Source organism: Mustelus asterias, chromosome 6 (assembly GCF_964213995.1).
Source record: "Mustelus asterias chromosome 6, sMusAst1.hap1.1, whole genome shotgun sequence".
In the NCBI taxonomy this organism is placed as follows: domain Eukaryota; kingdom Metazoa; phylum Chordata; class Chondrichthyes; order Carcharhiniformes; family Triakidae; genus Mustelus; species Mustelus asterias.
This window is the reverse complement of record NC_135806.1, coordinates 35629295-35647886: the sequence shown is the minus strand read 5'-3', so window position 1 is coordinate 35647886 and position 18592 is coordinate 35629295. Positions and strand designations below refer to the sequence as shown.

Below are 18592 nucleotides of genomic sequence, written 5' to 3'. Positions count from 1 at the left end.
ACAAACCAAGTTTCTCCAACCTCTCCTCGTAGCTAATGCCCTCCATATGGTAAATCTTTTCTGTACCCTCTCCAAAGCCTCCACAACTTTCTGGTAGCGTGAACACTATATTTCGAATGCGGCCAAACTAAGGTTCTATAAAGCTGCAACGTGACTTGCCAATTTTTAAACTCAATGCCCCGGCCAATGAAGGCAAGCATGCTGTATGTCTTCTTGACTACCTTCTCCACCTGCGAGGCCACTTTCAATGACCTGTGTACCTGTACACCCAGATCCCTTTACTCAATACTCTGAAGGATTATGCCATTTACTGTATATTTCCTATCTGTATTGGACCTTCCAAAATGCATTACCTCACATTTGTCCGGATTAAACTCCATCTGCCATCTCTCTGCCCAAGTCTCCTACTGATCTATATCCTGCTGTAACCTCTGATGGTCCTCATCGCTATCCACAAATCCACCAACCTTTGTGTCGTCTGCAAACTTATTCATCAAACCAGTTACATTTTCCTCCAAATATATATATTACAAACAGCAAAGGTCCCAGCACTGATCCCTGAGGAATGCCACTTGTCACAGCCCTTCATTCAGAAACGCATCCTTCCACTACTACCCTCTGTCTTCTTTGACCGAGCCAGTTTTGTATCCACCTTGCAAGCTCACCTCTGATCCCATGCAACTTCACCTTGTGCACCAGTCTGTCAAAGGCCTTATTGAAGTCCATGTAGACAGCATCCACTGCCCTATCCTCATCAATCATCTTCGTCACTTCCTCAAAATTCAATCAAGTTAGTGAGACACGACCTCCCCCTCACAAAACCATGTTGCCTCTCACTAATACGTTCACTTATTTCCAAGTGGGAATAAATCCTGTCTTGAAGAATCCTCTCCAATAATTTCCCTACCACTGATGTAAGGCTCACCGGCCTGTAATTACCTGGATTATTCTTGCTACCCTTCTTAAACAAAGGAACAACATTCTCTATTCTCTAATATTCTGGGACCTCCCCTGTAGCCAATCAAAGAATGAGATGGTGCTAAACACTATGCAAACTAATTCAGGTAGAGAGATCATCACCTATAATCAAGGTGTACATGATGTCAAAACAGGTCATGGAGATTTCCCCCCCCACCGAACAGAATGGTGGGGTTACATGTAGATGACATGAACCCAATATCACAGTACAAAGATTTCTCTCAAGGCCTCAGCAATTTCCTCCCTTGCCTCTCTCAGTATTCTGGGGTATATCTCATCAGGCCCTGGGGACTTGTCTACCTTAATGTTTCTCAAGAACTCCAAATACCACCTCCTTTTTGATTTCAACATGACTCTATACACCCTTTCCCAGACTCATCAACCACCAAGTCCTTCTCTTTTTGATGAATACTGACGCAAAGTACTCATTTAATACCTCGCCCATTTCCTCTGGTTCCACGCATAGATTCCCTCCCTTGTCCTTGAGTGGGCCAACTCTCTCCCTGGCTACCCTCTTGCTCTTTAAATATGCATAAAAAACCTTGGGATTTTCCTTAATCCTGCTGGCCAATACTTTTTCGTGACCCCTTTTAGCCCTCCTTACTCCTTGCTTAAGTTTCTTTCCATTTTCCTTGTATTCCACACTTGCTTCGTGTGTTCCCAGCTTTAACAAATGCTTTCTTTTTCTCTTTGACTAGGCTCATAGAAATGTCAGTCAGCAGGATGCAAGGCTCTAACTGTGAGATGTGGGAGATCCATGCCACACTTATCCTTCATCCTTACAGGACTGTGCCGGTCCTGAATCCCTATCAACTTACACTTGAAAGCCTCCCACATGCCAGATGTTGATTTGCCCTCAAACATCTGCCCCCAATCTACATTCTTCAGTTCCTGCCTAATATTGTCGTAATTAGCCTTCCCCCAATTTAGCACCTTAACTTGAGGACTACACTTATCTTTATCCATCAGTACCTTAAAGCTTACTGAATTGTGGTCACTGTTCCCGAACTGCTCCCCTACTGAAACGTCAACCACCTGGCCAGGCTCATTCCCCAATACCAGGTCCAGTAGGGCGCCTTCCCTAGTTGGACCATCGACATACTGTTTCAAGAAGCCCTCCTGGATGCTCCTTACAAACTCTGCCCCATCCACTCCCCGAGCACTAAGTGATTCCCAGTCAATATAGGGAAGTTAAAATCTCCCACCACAACAACAGTGTTACTTTTACATCTTGCCAAAACCTGCCTACATATCTGTTCCCCTATCTCCCGCTGGCAGTTGGGTGGCCTATAGTAAACCCCAACATTGTGACGACCCCCTTCTTATTCCTATTTCTCTTCTTTCCCATGACCTCAAGCTTCCTCCTACTGCTTCTGAACCTGTCATAACTACCACTTCACTGCTCAGAGCCTTTGTACTTCTCTGACTATGACAGTGGCTGAACATCCCTCCATATCACTCTTAACTATTTCCATTCTGCATACAAGTGAACCAAAGAATATTACAGCACAGGAACAGGCCCTTCGGCCCTCCAAGCTTGCACCGACCATGCTGCCCAACTGAACCAAAACCCTCTACCCTTCCGGGCACCATATCCCTCCATTCCCCCCTATTCATGTATTTGTCAAGACACTCCTTAAAAGTCACTCTCTGCTTCCACTACCTCCCCCGGCAATGAATTCCAGGCACCCGCCACCCTCTGTTCTTAAAAAAAAAAAATTTGCATCGTACATCTCTAAACCTTGCCCCTCGCACCTTAAACCTTCATCCTTCTCTCTCTCTATATGCCTTTGCTTCTCTCTTACTATTTCTCCTGTTGTAGAAACATAGACATAGAAAACTACAGCACAAAACAGGCCCTTCGGCCCCACAAGTTGTGCCGAACATAACATATCCCTACCTTTTAGGCCTACCTAATAACCCTCCATCCTATTAAGTCCCATGTACTCATCCAGGAGTCTCTTAAAAGACCCTATTGAGTTTGCCTCCACCACCACTGACGGCAGCCGATTCCACTCACCCACCACCCTCTGTGTGAAAAGCTTCCCCCGAACATTTCCCCTGTACCTACACCCCAGCACCTTAAACCTGTGTCCTCTCGTAGCAGCCATTTCCACCCTGGGAAAAAGCCTCTGAGAGTCCACCCGATCTATGCCTCAACATCTTATATACCTCTATTAGGTCTCCTCTCATCCTACGCCTCTCCAAGGAGAAAAGACCGAGCTCCCTCAGCCTATCCTCATAAGGCATGCCACTCAATCCAGGCAACATCCTTGTAAATCGCCTCTGCACCCTTTCAATCTTTTCCACACCCTTCCTGTAATGAGGCGACCAGAACTGAGCACAGTACTCCAAGTGGGGTCTGACGAGGGTCTTGTATAGCTGCATCATTATCCCCGGACTCCTAAACTCAATCCCTCGATTTGATAAAGGCCAGCACACCATACACCTTCCTAACCACCTCCTCCACCTGCGGGGCCGATTTTAGAGTCCTATGGACCCGGACCCCAAGTTTCTTCTGATCCTCTACAGTACTTAGAGTCTTTCCGTTTATATTATACTCCTTCATCCCATTTGACCTGCCAAAATGGACCACTACGCATTTATCTGGGTTGAAGTCCATCTGCCATTTCTCCGCCCAGTCTTGCATCCTATCTATATCCCTCTGTAACTTCTGACATCCCTCCAGACTATCCACAACCACACCAACCTTCGTGTCATCGGCAAACTTACCAACCGCAGGGCTCTGTACTGGGACCTCTGCTATTTGTGATATATATAAATGATTTGGAAGAAGGTGTAACTGGTGTAATCAGCAAGTTTGCGGATGACACGAAGATGGCTGGACTTGCGGATAGCGAAGAGCATTGTCGGGCAATACAGCAGGATATAGATAGGCTGGAAAATTGGGCGGTGAGGTGGCAGATGGAGTTTAATCCGGATAAATGCGAAGTGATGCATTTTGGAAGAAATAATGTAGGGAGGAGTTATACAATAAATGGCAGAGTCATCAGGAGTATAGAAACACAGAGGGACCTAGATGTGCAAGTCCACAAATCCTTGAAGGTGGCAACACAGGTGGAGAAGGTGGTGAAGAAGGCATATGGTATGCTTGCCTTTATAGGACGGGGTACAGAGTATAAAAGCTGGAGTCTGATGATGCAGCTGTATAGAACGCTGGTTAGGCCACATTTGGAGTACTGCGTCCAGTTCTGGTCGCCGCACTACCAGAAGGACGTGGAGGCGTTAGAGAGAGTGCAGAGAAGGTTTACCAGGATGTTGCCTGGTATGGAGGGTCTTAGCTATGAGGAGAGATTGGGTAGACTGGGGTTGTTCTCCTTGGAAAGACGGAGAATGAGGGGAGATCTAATAGAGGTGTACAAGATTATGAAGGGTATAGATAGGGTGAACAGTGGGAAGCTTTTTCCCAGGTTGGAGGTGACGATCACGAGGGGTCACGGGCTCAAGCTGAGAGGGGCAAAGTATAACTCAGACATCAGAGGGACGTTTTTTACACAGAGGGTGGTGGGGGCCTGGAATGCGCTGCCAAGTAGGGTGGTGGAGGCAGGCATGCTGACATCGTTTAAGACTTACCTGGATAGTCACATGAGCAACCTGGGAATGGAGGGATGCAAACGATTGGTCTAGTTGGACCAAGGAGCGGCACGGGCTTGGAGGGCCGAGGGGCCTGTTTCCTGTGCTGTACTGTTCTAAAAAAAAAACCCATCTCTCCACTTCCTCATCCAGGTCATTTATGAAAATGACAAACAGCAAGGCTCCCAGAACAGATCCCTGGGGCACACCACTGGTGACCGACCTCCAATTAGAAAAAGACCCATCTATACACACTCTCTGCCTCCTTTGGGCAAGCCAGTTCTGGATCCACAGGGCAGCAGCCCCTTGGATCCCATGCCCTCTCTCTTTTTCTAGAAGCCTTGCATGGGGGACCTTATCGAACGCCTTGCTAAAATCCATATAAACCACATCTACCGCTTTCCCTTCGTCAATGTGTTCAGTCACATTTGCGAAGAACTCCACGAGGCTTGTAAGGCACGATCTGCCTTTGACAAAGCCATGCTGAGTATTCTTGAGCATACTAAACCTCTCTAAATGCTCATAAATCTTGTCCCTCAGGATCTTCTCCATCAGCTTACCAACCACTGAGGTTCGACTCACCGGTCGGTAATTTCCTGGGCTATCCCTATTCCCCTTCTTGAAAATAGGAACCACATCTGCAATCCTCCGGCACCTCTCTCGTCTCCATCGACGACGCAAAGATCATCGCCAGAGGCTCTGCAATCTCTTCCCTCGTCTCCCACAGTAACCTGGGGTACATCCCATCCGGACCTGGCGACTTATCTATCTTGATGCCACTCAAAAATTCCAGCACAACCTCTTTGTTAAAGTCCATATACTCAATCTTTGTTTTAATTTCTCTCTCCTCGTGTCTGAGCTTTTCTCTGTCCTGGTATCTGATTAATTCACTCTCCAATGTGTTTAAAATCTCTTGTTCTTACAATCCTTACAGTGCAGAAGAGGCCATTCGGCTCATCGAGTCTGCGCCAACTTTCTGAAAGAGCATCCCACCCAGGTCCTCCCCGCTGTACTATCCCCGTAACTCCACACATTTCCCATGGCTAATCTACCTGACCTACACATCTTGGGACACTTGAGCATGGTCAATCAACTCTACCTGCACATCTTTGGAGTGTGGAAGGAAACTGGAATACCTGGAGGAAACCCACACAGACACGAGGAGAATGTGCAAACTCCACACAGTCCCTCAAGGCCAGAATTGAACCTTGGTCCCTGAAGCTGTGAGACAGCAGTGCTAGCTACTGTGCCACCCAAAGAGAGATGACACTTCCTTTGAGCCGGAGCTGCACCAGCAACATAAGGACATCAGTTTTATTCGTCTGCACTGTGAGTGCTGCTTCGCTCAGTGACAGTGCATTAGGAGTTGGGTGGAAATGGAGTTCAATGGTGAGTTACAAGGGGTGAGTAGTCATTAAACTTGCTTTCAGGGTTAGCTTAATTAGTTCCTTAATTGGGTAGTTAAACACTGCACTTTAGTTTGTGCATTCCTGAAAGAGGAGTTAGCTCTCCTGTAGCTCTGGTTGGTTAATTGTACAACTGGTTCAAACCAGTTACAGGGCATCATAAGTTGAAAACTATAAAAACAGACGCCTCTCAGTGCTGCTTGGCTGAGTGAGAGTGCTTTTGGAGTTGGGTGGAAACAGGGAATTAGATGAAACAGGCAGCAGAGGCTGCAAGGGAGAATATGGATTGGTAAGTAGTGGAACAGGTTGGTAAGTCTTTACAACTATTATCACTTTTTATGATTTGAATTGTGATTCATAATCTGTAAGGGCTGGAATTGGTTGGATGAGGGCCAGGAAAGAAGGGTTTAATTAGTAATAAATTTAATAACTATTTATTTTGACATTGATTAACACTAGAAATGTCAGTCAGCAGGGTGCAGTGCTCTAACTGTGAGATGTGGGAGATCCGTGACACTTCCAGTGTTCCAGATGGCTACATCTGCAGGAAGTGTACCCAATGGCAGCTCTTCACAGACTGCGTGATTCAGTTGGAGCAGCTGGTGGATGCACTTGGGTGGCGGAAAGCATCATAGACAGGAGTTAGAGATGTGGTCACATCCAAGGTGCAGGCAGATAGATGGGTGACCACTAGAAAGGGCAGGCAGTCAGTGAAGCAATTCCCCCATGGCTGTCCCCCTCTGACAGTATACCACTTTGGATATTGTTCTGGTGGATGGCCTATAGGGGGAAAACAAAGGCAAAGGCAGCAGCCAGTGCAGTGGCACCACAGCTGGGTCTGTTGTTCAGTAGGGAGGGTGTAAAAGAGGAGGAGGCATTGCATTATTAGTTAAGGAGGCAGTTACTGCAGTAAGGAGAGATGATATCTTGGAGGGGGCAACAAATGAAGCTCTGTGGGTGGAGCTTAGGAATAAAAAAGGTTCAGCTACATTGACAGATGTTTATTATAGACCCCCAGATAGTCGGCAGGAAATTGAAGAGCAAATATGTCTGCAATTCGCGGAGGAGTGTAAAAATAATAAGAGGGTAATTATATTAAGTGATTTCAACTTTCCCAACATTAATTGGGATAGCCATCATGTTAAGGGCTTGGATGGAGTAGAGTTCTTAAAATGTACACAGGAAAATATTTGGGGTCGATATGTAAAGGATCCAACAAGGGATGGCACAGTGCTGGACCTAATTCTGGGGAATGAGCCGGACAAGTGGTTAATGTGTGGGTGGGGGAGCATTTTGGTGATGGTGACGACAGCATGGTTCAATTCAAATTTGTATGGACAAAGAAATAGACAAGTGACAGAAAAAGGTTTAGGATTGGGGGAAGAGTTGATTTTAACAAAATAGGGCAGGATCTGACCAAGGTAGACTGGAATGAGTTACTTGTGGGGAAGAGCAGTGGGGGTGAGCAGTGGGGGGCATTCAAAGATGAAATGGGGAGGGTACAGGCCCAACATGTTCCCTCTAGGGTAATTGGAAGGTGTAACAAACCCAGAGAACCATGGATGACCAGAGACATTCAGGATACAATGAAAAGGAAAAGAGAGGCTTTGAACAAGTATAAGGGGAATAGGTCTGCGGAGGCATTGTGGGGTACAGAAAGTGCAGGACGGAGCTTAAGAAATTAGGAGAGCAAAGAGGGGATAAGAGAAAGCTCTGGCTGGTAAAAGTAGGGAAAATACTGAGATATTCTATAAGTATATCAATTGGAAGAGAATAACCAGGGAAAGAGTAGGATCCAGGGGGAAATCTGGGTGGAAGCAGAAGACATTGGTAGGGTGTTAAATGAATATTTCACATCTGTCTTCACCCATGAGAATGAAGAGATAGTGATGGAACTCTGGGAGAGACTGAGGTACGAGAGCAAATTGTCATAGGGAGTGACAAGGTATTCGATGTATTGGCGGGCTTAAAGGTGGACAAATCTCCAGGTCCAGATGAATTGTGTCCCAGGCTGTTGTGGGAGGTGAGGGAGGAAATTGCAAGGGCTCTGACCCAAATTTTTAATTCTTCTCTGGCCACCAGGGACATGATGTGGAGATGCCAGCATTGGACTGGGGTAAACACAGTCAGAAGTTTAACAACACCAGGTTAAAGTCCAACAGGTTTATTTGGTAGCAAATGCCACAAGCTTTCGGAGCGGCACGGTAGCACAGTGGTTAGCACTGCTGCTTCACAGCTCCAGGGACCTGGGTTCGATTCCCGGCTTGGGTCACTGTCTGTGTGGAGTTTGCACATTCTCCCCGTGTCTGTGTGGGTTTTCTCCGGGTGCTCCGGTTTCCTCCCACAGTCCAAAGATGTGCGGGTTAGGTCGATTGGCCGTGCTAAAAAAAAAATTGCCCTTAGTGTCCTGAGGTGTGTAGGTTAGAGGGATTAGTGGGTAAATCTGTCGGGATACGACAGCTATCTAGCTGATCTGTGCTCCTCATTATTTTATAGACCTTCAACAGCATCTTCCAAAGCTGTGAGCCCTACCAGCTAGATGGACAAGGTCAGCAAATGCATGGGAGCATTTCCCCCTCAAAATCCTTTCCAGGACATACTATACGCCATCCTAACTTGGAACTATATCATTGTTCCTGCACTGTTACTGAAATCTGAAACTCCCTCCGTGACAACACTGTAGGTGTACTTGCACCAGATGGACTGCAGAGTTTCAAGGAGGCAACTCACCACCATATCTAGGGCAATTAGGGATAAGCAACAGTGGCTTTGGCAGTGATGCTCACATTCCATGAAATAATTTCGAAAACTCACTAGGGATCATCCATTTAAAATTTTGACTAAGGGAAGTTAGAAACCCGTTTACAAAGTTTTTGAACCTTGAAATGGTTTGCTGTGTGGAGCTGAGGCAGAGATGGTTCAGCTCTCTGATTTAAAGGGGAAAACTGTTTAAATATTCAAAGCAGAGGGAGAAACAGGGCTAAGGGGAGAGAATAGGGTCATATGATGATTTGAATTGATCTAGTAAGAGCTGGCACGGGAGCAATGGACCAAATAATCTTGTGTGCTGTAAATCTGTAGTTTTAGAAAAGATTGAGACATAAGATTGCAACCACTGAGTCCAGCTAACACTAAAGATTGAGAGATATTTGGGCATTAAGGAAATCAATAGATATAGGGATAGAATAGGAAAAGTTCAAACATGATTCTCTTGAATGGTGGAATAGGGTCAATGGATCATGTGGACTACACCTGTTCCTATTGCTTATGTTCTTAACTGTTATATAATATTCCCCAAAAAAACTAGTGAATCCAGCTCCCAACATGGCCTTGAATCTCATGCAAATTACTGCACTGCCTATGTGAATTCAGAGTTTGGACTTCTTTTTTGTTTTATCCCTGACTTCAGAGGTTTTGAAAACACTAACACACCACAGACACTTACTATATTCATTAAGGTCAATAGGTAGTTCTGGACATGTTCTTTCCCATGAAACCGCACCACCGAGTCATCCACTCCCAACAGCACCTCGATGTTGTAGTCACCATCTTTTGCATGTCTACGTCGCCTCAGGGTTTCATCCAACTGCTTGCCAATGTTGTCATACATGTTGTCCAGGTCAGCAGCCACACCAAACTGAGATCCTGTCAACAAACAAGAGCTGTGTTTAGTACAACCTGAATTTGAGTGTAACCTTACCAGATATGAAGTATTTTGCAGCTCACATTTGAGTGTTATATAGATAACACGCTCCATGCATCTCCATGTGGTAGGTCTCAGTAACATGAACGTCAGTAAAAAGCAGTCATATTTCCAGATGCCCAAACTAAGGTGTGGGGGGGGGGGGGGGGGTTGAATTGGAGGAAATGGCTAAAAAAAAATTAAACAGCATAAGAGAGTAAACCATTCAGCCCCGTGAGCCTGTGTTGCCTTTCACTTTGGCTGATCTCCACCACAAGTCCATTTGCCCACCTTTGTTCAATATCCTTAACCTAACCTAATAGAAATCAATTGATATCAGAAAACCTTGATTCAACATACTTTGGGGGGGGGGGGGGGGGAGTTCCAAATTTTCACTTTCCTTAAATGGCTGACTCTGATTTGAAGAATGTGCTCCCTTGTTGTTGAATCATCCACGAGGGGAAATAGTTTCTCTGAATCTATTCTCTACTAAGTCATTTTCATTTTATACACCTCATTTTAGATCAACCGCTTATTTTTTCACTCACTCGCTCTTTCAATGGTTCGCTCATGTGTACCTTCCCTTCATTCAGTAAGCCAATGTTTTAACACTCATATTCACTACTTTTTTTCAGGCTCACTTATTCTTAGACTTGACCTAATCTCTCTCTCACTCTCATATTCACTCACATTCATACTCTCTCGCACTCAGCATCTCATCTCTTTACCCAAGGGACAGGATGAGGCAAGATTGGACACCAATCTTAGGGTCTAGGTGAATTAAATTTGCTTTCATGTTTCCTCTTGTGTCCTGACTTCTCTCACTGCCTTGATGTTACTCCATCATTGCCATTTTGTTCTATGGGAATCATTAGCAACATAGTATCAGCAGTGCTAAAGTAAGTGTCACTGGATTCAGTGCCTAAGCTTTGGCCACAGTCCAAAGATTAGGGGCCTGATTTTGTGCTCCCATTTCCAATTCTGACTGTTTTCAGCAGAGTCTGGAACTCTGCACAATTCCTGCCTCCATGATGAAAATTCATCCCCAGATCAACTAGTGAGGACACCCACCCACTCCCTTTTACAGCTGGCACCAGTTGTTCTCTTTTCCTTTACTAGGTATAAATAGTTTTTTTTTCTCTGAATGGCCCTCCAGCTTTGACAGCCCACCTGTTAGCTTTCTTTCCGCAGTAAACCTATCGCAATCCTAAAGAATGGCTGCTTCTCCTTCTGGGGGTGGGTTCAGACCCACAGAGTCCCAGCTCCTATTTCCCACTCACAAAACAAACATTCAGCTGCTTGAATATGACAACAAATGGAAACTAATCGACCCTTACAATTGTGCATGGTGTTGTATTTCAGGGGTTCTCAACCTCTTTGTGGAGGTGGTGTGGGTGATGAGGGGGAATGGTTTGGCATTGGGGTGAGGGTAGGGATGTGGATTAGGAGGTCTTTAAATGATGTTGGGAACTGAGATGCCCTGTTGGGGAACAGAAGTGGGCCTTCTAACTGGCCTGATGCTGCACCCATACTCCTCAAGCACTCCATTAGGGCTTGCTCAATGCACTGTAAACCTGACTCCTAGGTGAAAAGACAATCATAAAATCCCTACAGTATAGGAGGAGGCCATTCGGCCCATCGAGTCTGCACCAACTCTCGGACAGAGGACCTTACACAGGCCCGATCTCTGAAACCCCACATATTTACCCTGCTTACCTACACATCTTGGGCCACTATGGCTATATTAAATTGCCTCCATCAACCCAACCTGCACATCTTTGGATTGTGGGAGGAAATTCACGCAGACACAGGTGCAAATTCCACACAGACAGTCACCATGGCTGAAATTGAACCTGGGTCCCTGGCGCTGTGAGGCAGCAGCTCTAACCACTGTGCCACCATGCTGCCCAGAAATCCCAGGCAAAGTCATTGTGCACAAACGTGCCAGCTGTCTTTTGTGAGTTCATGTGAAATTCTGGACCCAGATAAATGATTTTAATATACCTGCTCAGAAATCCCAACCTAACCCACCATCACATTGTTGTCATTAGCTCATTCTCTTTGTCAGGTATCAAGATCTTTAGCAAAATAGATCTAAACATCTGACTTCATTTTTAGATAGTGATAACATACAATTTAGGCCAGAAAAATTATCAATTCTGCTTGTTGAGGTCAGGCTGAACACAGAGGTTTGATCAGTTATTTAACCATATTTATCATCTGTGGTTTCAAATTCCTAAAATTCTCAGGTTTTATTTACGAATTTGTGTCAAAAGCAAAAGGTTGCGTTAACATGTACTGTGAAGCTGTATTAAAAAGGTTAAAAATGTGGTGTTTGACAAATGTAAGTAGTGAAAAGAAATGCCAAAACCAAAAGAAGAAATCATATATCATTGTCTCTTTAAAAAGCAGGTGTCTTTATGCATGGATTTTAAATTGCAGAGTGTAAGCTGCAGAAGCAGGTTTTTGCAACATTTGCATTAAAGCCTAATAATCAGTGTTCCAACCGAACAAAACAGGCTTTTGAATTGGACCAATGAGTTTAAAGCAAGCACGCAGAGACACAGAACCAATGGAATTCAAATGTGAGGGTTGTTGGCAGCCATAAATCACTCAGATCACAGGAATATTGAGGTAATTCCAGGTATATAAACCCAGAGAAGGGGGTAACTGTCAAGAGTATGCTTGCCACCTCTTGAGTCGGAAAGAGGGAAGGCGAGGCTCTCGTGTAAATCCTGCAGTTTTCATGTATGTCTTCATAAAATCACCATCTAAATAGAGAGAGATACCAACTCATAACTATTCCAGAAAGGGAAACCTCTTACTTCCAAAAGACTCTTGTTTGTATATTAATTGAGAGTGACTGAATTCTGTATTGATTTATTTCATTATTCCTAAAGGAGTCTTGTAATACTTGAACAGCGTTCTATTGGGATTTTACTCAGTTTGTTAATTGTTTTAATAAGGTTGTCACCTGTTTAAAAATAAAGACCTGTTAATTGTTCATGATAAAGAGTGTCAGATCCTGCTTTAATTTACCAAAAACAGTAACTTTCTATTACCTCACACACACTCGTAAAAGATTACAAAGTAAGGAGTATCCCTTTGGATGGTTCCAAAACCAAGCAGAGGAAAAAAATCACCTCCGTGTCGCAACACATGCTTGGCAAGGTTCTTAACAGTTGTGTTTATATACTGAAAATATGGCAGGCCAGCAAATAGCATCTAACAAATTGTCTCACTTCTGTAAAATTTGATGCACCAATGTTCAAATACACATAGAACATAGAACATTACAGCGCAGTACAGGCCCTTCGGCTCTCGATGTTGTGCCGACCAGTGAAACCAATCTAAAGCCCATCTAACCTACACTATTCCAATATCATCCATATGTTTATCCAATGACCATTTAAATGCCCTTAATGTTGGCGAGTCCACTACTGCTGCAGGCAGGGCATTCCACCCCCTTACTACTGAGTGAAGAACCTACCTCTGACATCTGTCCTATATCTATCAACCCTCAATTTAAAGCTATGTCCCCTCGTGCTAGCCATCACCATCCAAGGAAAAAGGCTCTCACTACCCACCCTATCTAATCCTCTGATCATCTTGTATGCCTCTATTAAGTCACCTCTTGACCTTCTCTCTAACGAAAACAACCTTGAGTCCTTTCCTCATATGACCTTCCCACCATACCAGGCAACATCCTAGTAAATCTCCTCTGCACCCTTTCCAATGCTTCCACATCCTTCCTATAATGCGGCAACCAGAACTGTAAGCAATACTCCAAATGCGGCCACACCAGAGTTTTGTACAGCTGCAACATGACCTCCTGGCTCCGAAACTCAATCCCTCTACCAATAAAAGCTAACACACTGTGCGCCTTCTTAACAACCCTATCAACCTGGGTGCCAATTTTCAGGGATCTATGCACATGGACACCGAGATCTCTCTGCTCATCCACACTACCAAGTATCTTACCATTAGCCCAGTACTCTGTATTCTTGTTACTCCTTCCAAAGTGAATCACCTCACACTTTTCTGCATTAAACTCCATTTGCCACCTCTCAGCCCAGCTCTGCAGCTTATCTATGTCCCTCTGTAACCTGCAACAACCTTCCGCACTGTCCACAACTCCACCGACTTTAGTGTCATCCGCAAATTTACTAACCCATCCTTCTATGCCCTCATCCAGGTCATTTATAAAAATGACAAACTGCAGTGGCCCCAAAACAGATCCTTGCGGTACACCACTAGGAACTGAAATCCAGGATGGACATTTCCCATCAACCACCAGCCTCTGTCTTCTTACAGCTAGCCAATTCCTGATCCAAACCGCTAAATCACCCTCAATCCCATGTGTCTGTATTTTCTGCAATAGCTTACTGTGGGGAACCTTATCAAACGCTTTACTGAAATCCATATACACTACATCAACTGCTTTACCCTTATCCACCTCTTTGGTCACATTCTCAAAGAACTCAATAAGGTTTGTGAGGCACGACCTACCTTTCACAAAACCATATTGACTATTCCTAATGAAATTATTCCTTTCTAGATGATTATAAATCCAATCTCTTATAATCCTTTCCAAAACTTTGCCCACAACAGAAGTAAGGCTCACTGGTCTATAATTACCAGGGTTGACTCTACTCCCCTTCTTGAACAAGGGGACAACATTTGCTATCCTCCAGTCTTCTGGCACTATTCCTGTAGACAATGACGACATAAAGATCAAAGCCAAAGGCTCTGCAATCTCCTCCCTAGCCTCCCAGAGAATCCTAGGATAAATCCCATCCGGCCCAGGGGACTTAGCAATTCTAGAAAGTGTGAAAATAGATAACAGCTCCTCCTTATTAACCTCAATCCCGTCAAGTCCAACAGCCTGTATCTCAGTATTCTCATCGACAACATTGTCTTTTTCCTGCGTGAATACTGACGAAAAATATTCATTTAGTGCCTCTCCTATCTCTTCGGACTCCACGCACAACTTCCCACTACTGTCCTTGACTGGCCCTAATCTTACCCTGGTCATTCTTTTACTGCTGACATACCTATAGAAAGCTTTAGGGTTTTCCTTGATCCTACCTGCCAAAGACTTCTCATGTCCCCTCCTGGCTCTCAACTCTCTCTTTAGGTCCTTCCTGGCTAACTTGTAACTCTCAAGTGCCCTAACTGAGCTTTCACGTCTCATCTTTACATACGTCCCCTTCTTCCTCTTCACAAGAGATTCAACTTCTTTCGTAAACCACGGTTCCCTCACTCGACCACTTCCTCCCTGCCTGACAGGGACATGCAGTAGCTGTTCCTTGAACAAGCTCCACATTTCAATTGTGCCCATCCCCTACATTTTGTGGTCAACAGCAAAGTGATGACACTTGCCACTAAATTCAAAGGACGCTTCCCTCAAAGGTGAAGCAAGCTCAGTGGAGCTCCCTTTTCTAACGCAAGTTTGAACCTGGCACCAAGTTAAGGGAATCTGCACGAGTCCCATGACAGTGATGTCATCAAGTAGGGCAAAGAGCTAATAACATTGAAGTATTCTAACAGACAGCAAGTAATTGTGTTGATCACTCTTCACTGTAAATTAACATTTTAGATAGAGCAAATTAAATGGTTGGGGAATGCACAAGGTCAAAGCTGAAATATAAACAAACCTGTAATGAAAACTATCAATATGATTTTTTTGTCATGAGAAAATTGACATTCCACAGTTGTATTAGTTTTCAAAGTTTGTTCAGCAGTGATTATGAAGCCAGTGTGCCACTAAACACCAGTTACACCTGATTCAACAAGATGTAACTTATCCTAAGTTTTTACAGGAAGTTTGATATCATAGAATCCCTACAGTGCAGAAGGAGGCCATTCAGCCCATCAAGCCTGCACCAACAATAATCCCACCCAGGCCCTATCCCCAAAGCCCCACATATTTACCCCTGCTAATCACCCTGACATTAAGGGGAATTTACCATGGCCAATCCACCTAGCCTGCACCTCTTTGGTGTGTGAGAAGAAACTGGAGTACCTGAAGGAAACCCACGCAGACATGGGGAGAATGTGCAAACTCCACACAGACAGTTACCCAAGGCCGGAATTGAACCTGGGTCCCTGGCGCTGTGAGGCAGCAGTGCTAACCACTGCTGCCTGGCGGCATGTTCTCATCAACTTTGTAATTTCTACTTGATTGCAAAATGTGAGCACTTCAACAGTGCACATTAGGAGAAGTGTGACAGCAGCTTTCAGATTGCTGTGTTTAATTGTGATGATGTGGAGATGCCGGCGTTGGACTGGGGTGAACACAGTAAGAAGTCTCACAACACCAGGTTAAAGTCCAACAGGTGTATTTGGTAGCAAATACCATAAGGTTCCGGAGCACTGCTCCTTCGTCAGATGGAGTGGAAATCTGCTCTCAAACAGTGCAAACAGACACAAAATCAAGTTGCAGAATACTGATTAGAATGCGAATCCTACAGCCAGCCAGGTCTTAAAGGTACAGACAATGTGGGTGGAGGGAACATTAAACACAGGTTAAAGAGATGTGTATTGTCTCCAGACAGAACAGCTAGTGAGATTCTGCAAGCCCAGGAGGCAAGCTGAGGGGGTTACTGATAATGTGACATAAATCCAACATCCCGGTTTAGGCCGTCCTCATGTGTGCGGAACTTGGCTATCAGTTTCTGCTCAGCGACTCTGCGCTGTCGTGTGTTGTGAAGGCCGCCTTGGAGAACACTTACCTGAAGATCCAAGGCTGAATGCCCGTGACTGCTGAAGTGCTCCCCCACAGGACGAGAACAGTCTTGCCTGGTGATTGTCGAGCGGTGTTCATTCATCCGTTGTCGCAGCGTCTGCATGGTTTCCCCAATGTACCATGCCTTGGGACATCCTTTCCTGCAACGGATCAGGTAGACAATTGTTCTCTTCCTGTGGGGGAGCACTTCAGCAGTCATGGGCATTCAGCCTTGGATCTTCAGGTAAGTGTTCTCCAAGGCGGCCTTCACGACACACAACAGCGCAGAGTCGCTGAGCAGAAACTGATAGCCAAGTTCCGCACACATGAGGATGGCCTAAACCGGGATGTTGGATTTATGTCACATTATCAGTAACCCCCACAGCTTGCCTCCTGGGTTTGCAGAATCTCACTAGCTGTTCTGTCTGGAGACAATACACATCTCTTTAACCTGTGTTCAATGTTCCCTCCACCCACATTGTCTGTACCTTTAAGACCTGGCTGGCTGTAGGATTCACATTCTAATCAGTATTCTGCAACTTGATTTTGTGTCTGTTTGCACTGTTTGAGAGCACATTTCCACTCCATCTGACGAAGGAGCAGTGCTCCGAAAGCTTATGGTATTTGCTACCAAATACACCTGTTGGACTTTAACCTGGTGTTGTGAGACTTCTTACTGTATTTAATTGTGATGTACAAACTCCTGAATTTGTCAGTTTCAAAGGAATGATGATGGCAAAAGCTAACACTTTTCTTATTGCTACTGAAGCAAAATCTGGTCCATTGGTGATGCATGAGACTTAAACAATGGGCTGAATTTTCCAAAGATTGGCTGTCACTTGCCTTTTCAGACCTATTTTCTTACTATTCCAGAGCTCTACATTTCCTGCCCAGACTTCTGAACTGTGTTTCTTTGTGAATGCAGAGCATACCTGATCTGGAGTCTTTCTTCATAGGGCAATTGTCAGGAGAAGCCTCACCACGCCCAATTTTTACCACTCTCGCTGTATTATTCCAGTAAGCAGAGAGTTTAAAGATCTCAAAGCTATTTTGAGAATATACAAAAAATGTAAGTTTGCCAAGTAAGTGGTTGAGTGGATAGTTGACAGTGGGGAGGGGGAGTGGGTGGTGGGGTACAGTGGCAGGTTGGTGGGTGAGGCAGTAGGATGACCAATCAGCAAGGGTGGGCCCTCGGGCAAGGATTTTCAGTCCCAGGGCGGGTGGGAATAGAAAATCCAGCCATAATGTCCGACTTAAACACCTTTGTGGTGATCTAATGCAAGTTGTTGCTGTTGCTTTCTGGAAATTCATATGAACTATAGCTACCCATTGCTTGTATAAACTATATTTTGCAATCCCACATTGATTGTCTCTCATCAGTTTGTGCCCTTCTAATTTTCATTTATTTTGCCCCTAATTGTAAATTTGTGACACAAGGTTAGCTGGTTGATCATTGCCCTTTCCTATTTTGTCAACAAGGGGTTAAATGTGCCACCTGTAGCACTTTAATACTACTCACAAATTCATTTCTGAAAAAACACTGTAAATCTCATTGTTCACTCTCTTCAATGGGCGAGATCTTCCTGCTGTTCACACCAGCGGGATCTCCTGGTTCCACTGATGGCATAGGTTTCCTGGCAGCGGGGATTGGATTCAATGGGAAATCAAATTGGGACCAGAAGATCCTGCCACCGGCCAATGGCGAGCCACCTCCCATCGTCGAGAAACACGCTGTCGGGGAGGAGGGGTGGCGCAGAAAATCCCGGCCCTTATTCATGGGTGCAAAATATCTGTACCTGGATATTTAGCATGGCTAAACATTCTCAGACCCTTAAGACTTGCTTATTTTCTAAGCCATCTGTTTTTGCTTAGCTTCTATCTGCTCAACCATAACCCTTGAAGATTTCCTTTGCTTCAGTATTTGCAAAGGAGAGCAATGTATTAATTAAGCAACACTACCAATTTTTAAAAACATCACCATATTCATTTTTGAATACCCCCAACATTAGCTTCATTATTACAGAATCACATAATCATTATGGCACAAAAGGAGGCCATTTGGTCCATCTGCCAGCACCGGCTCTCTCAACGAGCATCGTGGCTTAGAGCATATTCTCCTGCCTTTTCCCCATACCCCTGCACACTGTTTCTATTCAAGTAATTATCTAGTGCCCTCTTGAATGCCTCGATTGAACCTACCTCCAG

General features: G+C 44.8%; 1 protein-coding gene across 1 annotated transcript in view; it reads right to left on the bottom strand.

Annotated features, from left to right (window-relative positions):
- Window positions 1-18592, bottom strand: part of LOC144494648 (A disintegrin and metalloproteinase with thrombospondin motifs 3-like) — a 500070-nt gene that overhangs the window by 248394 nt on the left and 233084 nt on the right. The window contains exon 7 of the mRNA XM_078213852.1: window positions 9424-9623. Coding sequence (XP_078069978.1) covers window positions 9424-9623 — 200 coding nt within the window. The remainder of the gene's footprint in view (window positions 1-9423; window positions 9624-18592) is intronic.